The 8,738-nt window shown below is 46.8% G+C and overlaps 1 protein-coding gene across 3 annotated transcripts in view; it reads left to right on the top strand.

Annotated features, from left to right (window-relative positions):
* The first annotated feature begins 2,811 nt into the window (after nucleotides 1-2,811).
* DSP (desmoplakin) overlaps nucleotides 2,812-8,738 on the top strand; it is a 39,275-nt gene continuing 33,348 nt past the window's right edge. The window contains exon 1 of one of the 3 annotated variants that reach the window (XM_053986535.1): nucleotides 2,812-3,238. In XM_053986535.1, the coding sequence (XP_053842510.1) occupies nucleotides 3,039-3,238 (200 nt within the window). In that variant the 5' untranslated portion in view covers nucleotides 2,812-3,038. The remainder of the gene's footprint in view (nucleotides 3,239-8,738) is intronic. The other 2 variants (XM_053986550.1, XM_053986544.1) reach the window with 2 other exon arrangements.

Genomic DNA, 8,738 nt, shown 5'->3' with positions numbered 1-8,738 from the left:
GTCTGCAGTTTACTGGCCATTTTCACACAAGAACTCTTTGATACCAAAGAAAGTCAAGGAAGTTAGGATGTGGCCTTAGCTATGTCGGGACTGGGCCTTTCCAGGAATGCTGGAGCAAGATTTAAGTGGGATCATCCAGCTATTACACTGATATTTTCATGCATTTAGATGAATTTCAAGCAATATCTATGTGACTTGATCCTGTTTCAAGATAACTGAGCCCAGCTAGAGTAAGCACCCAAGAAACATTGACTGCTTCAGCAAATTTAATTATTTGTATTTATTTATTTCATTTCTCTACCTATTAAAACATCTAAGATAGGAGAACTGTGCTGCTCACAGTATCATCTCAGTCTTATCTTCTTGTTCTCATTTCAGTGGTGCTAATTTTGCAAGTAGGACCACCAGAACCCAGTCATTATTTAAGTATTTAAGGATTTTTCTACGTGTCCAGGCAGCAGTGACTCATCCAGGCCTCTGGGTGTATCATATACATGCTGTCTCCATCACAGATAATGGTGTGTCTCACTGAGCTGGCACACCAGTCCAAGCTGAAAGGTGAGGCTGATTTGAGGTGGTGCTAAAACTCAGCAAGAACCTCAAATCAGTGTAATACTTTTGGATCGCTACATGTGCATAAATATAAATGGACAGCTTTCAAAGGGACTTGCTGGGAAAAAAAAGAAAAGCTTTATGTTTGTAGGTCTGAATACAAATGCCTGGCTTGATACACTGCCATGCAAAAATTTGACTTTTATGTATATTGGTGGTACCAATTCAAAGATCTGTATTTACGTTTCAAAAAGTTTGGACTGGAGTATCAAAGCATAAAGTTTATGTTTCCCTCATTCTGCATTTTCTGCCTATTCTACATCTGTTTCCTACTTTTTTTCTTCCTTCTTTACAGCAGTAAACCTCTATATTTGCTTTTCTTACTCATCCTTGTTTTGTATTCTGCTCCCTTACGGCTTTGAAATGTAATGTCAAACCATCCAATCGTGCAGATGTAATCTGTATTCAAAACAGCATCCCAAATCCACATATATACACAAATATATATGTATGTCTGTATACATATATATATATTCACTCATATGAAATGATTCACGTTACATATAATACAGCATATATATTACAATATAAAAGTCACAGCATGACTTCACATATAATAAGGCACCTTGCATTCTGCCTCTTCGTAGCGCTCTTTACAGCTCCGGGCAGTGCCACCAGGATGCCCTTCAGGACCAAGCAACTCCACGTTTGCTTGGAGGAGCTCTTATGCCTCCTCTACGCCACACTTTGCCCATCACTTCCAGCAGCAGGGCAGGTTCTCATGTGACCTGTGCCATCCCAGCAGTTTCAGTGGCACTGGGGAAAACTGCACTCGTTTGGTTTTCTCTTGAATAGTTTAGGAAGTCTTGACCTTTGATATGTTTATCTAGCTCTTTCTTACTGTCCCATGACCTATCACTTGGTTTTAAAATACCAGGAAAATGAGGAGTGCAGAAAAGACAGAAACGGGCCCAAGAATTTATGCATGGTGTGGGCTGCTGGTAATCTCACACAAATTTAAAAACCTTCCAGCAGGTGTGCTGTCGCAGAGCATCAGGTGGCTGATACGGCTGGCTCATGTACTACACATCGGGATGAAGGCCTCAGGATTATTTCAGAAAAGCCTGGTACGGTTATTCACAAGTGACTACTGCTTCTTAAAATCTGGCCATCTTTGTTTTCCAACACCACGGGCAAGTGGCCAGACCAGCTGCGGCAGTGCCACCGAGAATAGCTATGAAATGGTGCTCAGTTGACACTTGAGACTAATCCGATGGTCACTGGCTCGCAACAAAGGCGCCTCTGGGCATCCGACAGTAAACTGCCATTGCTGACACCCTGTACACAGCATGGATGTGTTAAAATGTCTTTGTCTCCCAAGATACGGCCTATTTGAAAGTTAAACACAACTTTCACAGCACCAGAAGGCAGGAATCAAGAAAATCTGAGGAGAAAAGACAAGGTGAAATGCCTGTGTCTGCATATCTTCTTTCTTAGGCACAAAAGCAGTCAGTGCGTGGCACATTCATGCACTGGGGCACAAGTTTCAGCCCTGTTTCAGAAATGCACTGGGCTTGGAGTGCCCAAAGCCCTCCTTAATGTGGGACCCTGTGTATTCTGGATTTGATGAAACACGCACATCGTTTTCCCAACGTGTATCAACACCCTGTGATGCGCAGGGCAGAGGGCAGCTGCCAGCGGACCAGACACATCCTCGACGGAATGGTGCCGATTTACCCAGCGCTGCCTTGTTCAGGGGCCGCTTCTTTTCGGAGAGGCACGAAGGTGTTTGGCGTCGAGGGCACCCTGGCCCCGTCCATCCTCGCCGCAGCGCTCCCAGCCCTCGGACGAGCCGCTCCACGCTCCGCGGCTTCGGCCGCAACTCCAGGGCAAGCGCCAGCCCGCAGACACGGTACATGTCGGGAGGGAGTTTCCAGTGGACTCCAATCTCCGCTGGCGACTCCTGAGGGCAGCACACGCCCTGGGAAAGGTGGTGGAAACACCGGTGCGACGGTGACAGAGGCCGTGTGCTGCCCGGACGGCCACCGGGGAGCGACACCGCGGCGGGGCGGAGGCCAGGGCCGCGGAGGAACCCGGGGCGGCCGCCGAGGAGGCGCGGAGGACGCAGGCGAGGCGCGGCTCCACGCCCAGGAGCGCCGCTTAAAACCACCGTGGAAAGGTGTGGCCTCGCCTTTCCTCTGCCGGCGGGGAGGGGACGGGACGGGACCTGCGCTCTTGCCGCCGCCGCCGCCAGCAGCCCTCGCCGCCCGCCCGGCTCCGCACCTCGCTCCTGCCCTGCCTCACCTGCGGGCCGCCCCGACCGCCGGCTCCCGGCCCTTCCCCGGCCCTCGGCAGACTGCGAGGGAGCGGCGGCACCGCGGCGGGCGCTGCCGGCCGTGAATGCTTTGCCTGCTGTCGGGTCCGGCTCAGTGTCCCCGTCGCTTTGCCCCTCGCTCCGCGACGCCCCGGGCGGTTCCCCCGCTGCCATGAGCATCAACGGCGGGTCCCACCCGCGCATCAACACCCTGGGCCGGATGGCGCGGGCAGAGTCGGGCACCGACCTGCGCTACGAGATGAGCTCCCATGTGGGGGGCGGCGGCGGCGGCGGCGGCACCCACACCCACACTCACAAGACCTACTACTACCAGAAGACCTACGGGGGGGACTACGCCTCCGACGGATACGGGTAGGTGCTGGTCCAGCCGGACCCGCTCCCTCGGGGCCACCTTCGGACAGCTGTCGTGAGCCCGCTCGCGGTGGGATTCCCTAGATGTGCGAGCTTGCAAGTTTCTTTTTCCTGTTCCTCCCTGAGGCGTCTTAACTTCTAAAAGGCGTTTAAATGCAAGCGAAGAACTTGTTTTTAAAAAATCGCTTTTGTTGGTGGGTCTCCTTGAAGAGAGTAGCAGCACTAAAAACAACGTCTCCCATTTGCGCTGAGGGCTGTAAATGGGTCTGTGCTGGCTCTATTGACCCAACAGTTCTGTGCTGATAAACCCCTGCTTTGCTCAGTGACGCAAAACAAGCTGAACTGAAGTGAATTGCTTTATACCCCATACACCCAGGCTCTGCCTTCCCCCAACTAGTTGCATAACTAGGGCTATAAAACCAATTTAAGTAGTGGGAAATGTCCTCTTGTAAATTTTTGAGTTTGTTTCGAGCTTGTGCGAGGCCTGGGAGTTTAAGTCATGATCTTTTATAGAGCCATCCCTGACATTTGGTGGCAGGGGACAGAGATATGTGACAAGCAACATCAGTCTGCTCTCCTCGCCTCTTACATTTTTAGCTTTCTGCTTGCCCTGAGCACAGTCAAGATCTTGTAGGCAGGGTGCCAGCTGTGAATCCTGGCTTGGGGAATTCCTGTTCTCATGGATGCAGCTGTACCAGCAAGCTGTGCACATCAAGTCTGAGAAGGACTTTCTGCAGAGTGCAGTAATCATGAAGACTTCTCCATTTATCTCCTTGCCTGGGAGTTCACAGGACTGAAAAGCAGGCGGCAGTTACAGTCACTGAAGGAAGCAGTGCTGGTGTATGGTACAGCACCATCACAAAGCACAGCTGATGATGACTGGTTTGTGTGTGTGGAATGGCTGTATTAAGTCTACTGGTCTCATTATGGATGCCAGTGACTCAGGAATTGATGCAGAAGCCCTGTCATGTATGTTGTGTTAGAATTTAAGCCCTAATTTTATGGGAAGTACATAATTATATTGCAAAAGGGTGGGAATTAAACATACATAATAAATAAACAGCAAATGAGAAAAGGCAGGCTTTTTTATATCAAGCAGATCTATAAGTGGCCATAGAGAATTAGGGTTATCCTAGAGAGCACAGTGTGCTCTGCTAAGGTATGTCAGGCCAGTTGCTAGAGGACCACTGAATGAATGGCAAAACTTGCATTCTACAGATTTTTTGTTTATTACTTTGCCCAGTTCTTAGTTTCAGTTCTTTGTTTGACTTTCGGTTTGTTGTGTGCATAGGTAAGTTAGTTACAATGAATTGTAGCTAGAACACATCCAGTTACCAATACAGTAGGATGATAATATCTATTTATTGCTATATAATAAGAACAATTCAGTACCATAGCATTGGCAAGTGTACACACTAGGAATCCAAAATGCCATTGCTGTGCTGCCTGTGTGAGGATTTGTTTTGCTGGTTGTGGTTCATTGCAAATTCCTTTACTGTTTACAAGAGACAGCCATGAAAAATGAATGGCAGCGTGTGTTACTTCCTAGCTGTTCTCTTTTCCCTCACTTTACACTGGTGCAACTCTATTTGGATTCAGCAGGGTGATTTCCATATCACTCCCAACTTTCACTAGAGGAGAAATGCTTTCCTTTAATTTAGCGTTCTTTGGCTACAGTTACAAATTTTAAGCCAGTCTGTAGTTTGGGCTCTTCTTTCTGTAGCATTCAGTGGTGGTGTAGCAAGAGTAGAAAGGACAGACCTGATAAAGAGGTTAGCAACCTTACATCAACATTCTTTTGTTTGATTTTTATAACATACTATTAGTATCTCCTTTCTGGGGAGGTATGTCTGGCAAGGAGGCTGCAGTGAAAGTTCCTGTTCACTTTATTGTGAGATTTCTGAGTGGAACTAAAGACAGTTATTATTGAGATGACCAAAAAAAAAAAAAAAAAAGGCATTTGCATATTGTTTTGTATGAAAAAGTCTGACCATACCAAATACTTTAAATATTTTTTTGCAACAGAGTATGTGTGTTTGCAACCTGAGTTGTATAGGTTTATTTTTAAGCAGTGCTGATATGTGTTAAAATGTGTCTCAAAACAATTGGTTTATTGTCAGTTAATGGAAAAAGCAGTTTTGCCAGATTTTGTACATCGTGTTTGTGTGCAGAAAATCCACTAAATGCTCTGCATGTTGTGCTATCGGGACCAGGGCCATCATCTATGGAACTGGTTTTATTAACTACATTTAGCCTGACATACTCAGTGCCAAAGTTTAGTGGCATCTACTGAACTCAGAAAACGAAGGCTTCTTTTTTCCATGGGGAAGATCACTCTACCCTAATCTTTAAATGCAGCAGGATTTAAGTTAGGGTCTAGTCTTGTAAGTTTTGGGGCGTATTCTGCCAAACAAGTCTGTGCTGAGTATTACATTACTCACAGAGCAATATGAGACGCTCCCTACCCTTAGGCCTCCGCAAGGTGCTTTTACAACATTCCCTGTTTCTTCTGGCTTGGGAACTCAGGATGAGCTTGGCCCAGAGTATAGATACTCAGCTTGACAGTGACTCACACACTGCTAAACTGCCAATTCATCAGTCAAATATTTATCAATGTCATTGCTATGGAGATAGAAAATCTGATAAACCATGAGAGAAAAGAAAAAAAATGCAAAGTTGTGCAGTTTTATTTGTCATTGCTGAGATTAGGGGCAAAAATAGCCTAGGATTCACGCTCACTGAGTGACATGAACATAAATGAATTTACACAGTTCTGCTTAAGGATTAATGTAACTTCTGTGCTTCAAGTTAGAAAAGGAGTTAGAAAATTACCTGCCCTGCTCTGACATTACTTTGAGAAACCAAGAAACAAAGTAAACGTGGAGTAAACCGACTCAAAGCCACACTTTTGCCTTTCCCATCAGTCTCTCAGGGATCTGTAGAGTCCTGGCTAAGATGTGTGGTGGTAGAGCTGGCGTGGTAACTTCCCCTTCGAGCTGCTCAGACGGTGAGGGAGGGATGTGTCTGACTTGCTGCGGAATACCTGCCCTGCCGGCAGAGCCTGTGCCGCGCTCTGGCTGGCAGGGAAATGGTGCCACTGCCACGCCGTGAGAAGAGACTCAGGCTGAACCTTTCCCAGGTCTCTGTTCCGTAGGGACGTGCAGGTGTGAGAGTCTCTTGTCAGGAGAAGGGGGCTTGCTGCCTTTCGAGCGGCTGCTCTCCACCAGAGGTGTATTTCCATGGTCCGGGCTAGGGCCAGCGTTCGGCACCTCCCTCTCCCAGAAGCGGAGGTGGGAGAGGCAGCGTGTGAGCAGCCTGCTGCATCGGGCAGGTACGGCCTTTGGGAACGGTTCTGTTGCTCCTGGTGACTCATACCAGTGGGAAAAAGCATGAGGACTTTCTGTGAACAGGTGTGGCACGATCCCTTGTGAAACCCTGCATGCTGCGAAGGCACTAAGCCTCGGGGGTCCTAACAATTCAATAATTCACTAGTGACTACAAGATTTTTGCAGATTTTTAATGGTATTTAGAGCCTGATTGTACCAGATGCAGAGGTCTTTTGAGGTTTCCAGCCGTCATGGAAGCCCTAGTCTATGTGCATACTTGGCAGATGGGACTAGTTTGGTAAGGCCGTGGTGTGCCAAAACTGGTCCTAGTTAGAGCAGAGACATATGGGGAGAACTCTTGATGATTTGACAGTTTGTATTCACCTCCTTTGAGGCGGGAGGGGGAAAGCTGGACTATAGCATTTCAACTCCTGGTTATTTTCTTATGGATGTCGTGATTCACCACCTTTATGCCGTTGCATTTTCCAGCATACACACACCCAGCTGGCAGGTGGTGGCGGATGGGCGGTGGTATGTGCAGGCTCTGTGCTGGGAATGCAGATTCCAGGTCAGGTTTTTCTTCTGACTTGCCTACCCTGGGCATACCAGGTAATCCCTTTATGAATCTTTTGCTTGTTCAAACAAGTTTGTGTGGAGGGGGTGGGAAGTGTGAAGAAAAAGAACTGCATTTTTTTTTCTCTTGTTGAGTTATGGAAATCATTCAATATTCTGGATCTGCTAAAAAACTTTCTTTTAAAGCTTCCTCCATTTTTTGGATGAATAAAAAAAAATTAAAAGCTTTGAATTTTTAAAAGGCTGGAAGTTTTGTGGAGGGCTTGGAAAATTTAACAAGGAGTATTCTAATTTATTTTAAATAGTATCTTTGGGACAAGAGCAACATCTTTGTGCAACCTCCCAAGGCTTTAGGGAGTTGAGAAGCTGTGGGAAGGCTCCTCAGAGTTGCTGAATGTGTTTCTGTGTCTCCTTTGCCCTGCTTCTCTGGGCACTGATCACACTCTGGATAACCCAGCAGCCTCTGGATGTACAGTAGCAAAGGCAGACACTGGAGCAGCCCCCATGGTGGAGGTGTTTGTGCTGGGGGTGTGTAGGTCTTGCAGCAGCAGGAGGCAAATGAGAAAGCAGAAGGTAGCTGGCTTCCTTGCCCCTTGGGTTCTGCAGTGGTGATATCAGCTCCCACAGTGGGCCTGTAAGGGTGCAAGGTGAGTGTTTAGAGAAGGTATTTGGTTTATTCAAAACTCTTCCTTTGGGATAATTTTTTGACTGCTTGAATAAATTGGTGCCAGCAGTACCCAGCCCTGCTGTGTTCTGGGGAGGTGGGCAATGCTGACATCTCTGTCTCTATGCTCATAACTCATCATATGGTTGTGAGCATGTTTCTCAGTCCCTTTTAAAGGAAAGGTAGGAGTAGTTCTTTCTTGTTTCAGTAGAGCTGGGAGTCTTTTAAGGATCACAGGTACTGCTCATCAGTTAAACACAAATCCTAGTTCAGACACTGGGGATTCAACAGTAATGGCTAGATTTAGATCATTTGGGGTATATTTCAGCAGGGAGTTGTTGCCTGAGCTGCTATCCTGCCCAAGTCCCAGTGGCAGCAGGGGTTGGGCTGTCCTCTCATTTCTCAGAGAGAGCAGGAGGGTAGTATAGCAAGGGAGCAATGTGTTCTGCCTTGACATGCACTGAAAAGGGTGGCTCCTGTACAGAATGACGACAGGGAGATGCTATGTCTTTCTTAGGGCTCTCCTGACAGTGGAGAGCAACAGGCCTACATTTTAACACCCCAAGTAAAAGCAATTAATCTGTGTTTTGAAGTATTTTCATAATTTTAAAACAAAGATGCTACCCCCTTTTGTTTTCCTTTGTTCCTTTAATAGTTAGTGACTATTAAAATTAAGTTATTTTAATGAAGAACTCTGCTTAATAGGACCTTTTTGAAATTCATGAGTTGCCTTCCAAATGCCATGGTCTAAAATGAGTTGTAGGGACAAATAAGTAGTTGAGGTCAGAAGCAGTCCAGTCTGTTTCCCTCAGCACTGTTCTGCAGGGTTTACAAAACCAAAGCAGCACAGCAAATAGTCAGGTTATTGCAAATGTATGTAATTATAAGTAGTAAACCCTGCACTCTTTTGTTGAGTCCTGCTAAAAGACCAGCCTCC

This window comes from Vidua macroura, chromosome 1, assembly GCF_024509145.1.
Source record: "Vidua macroura isolate BioBank_ID:100142 chromosome 1, ASM2450914v1, whole genome shotgun sequence".
NCBI classification, from domain to species: domain Eukaryota; kingdom Metazoa; phylum Chordata; class Aves; order Passeriformes; family Viduidae; genus Vidua; species Vidua macroura.
The sequence above is the reverse complement of the archived record's forward strand: the minus strand, read 5'-3'. Positions and strand labels throughout refer to the sequence as shown.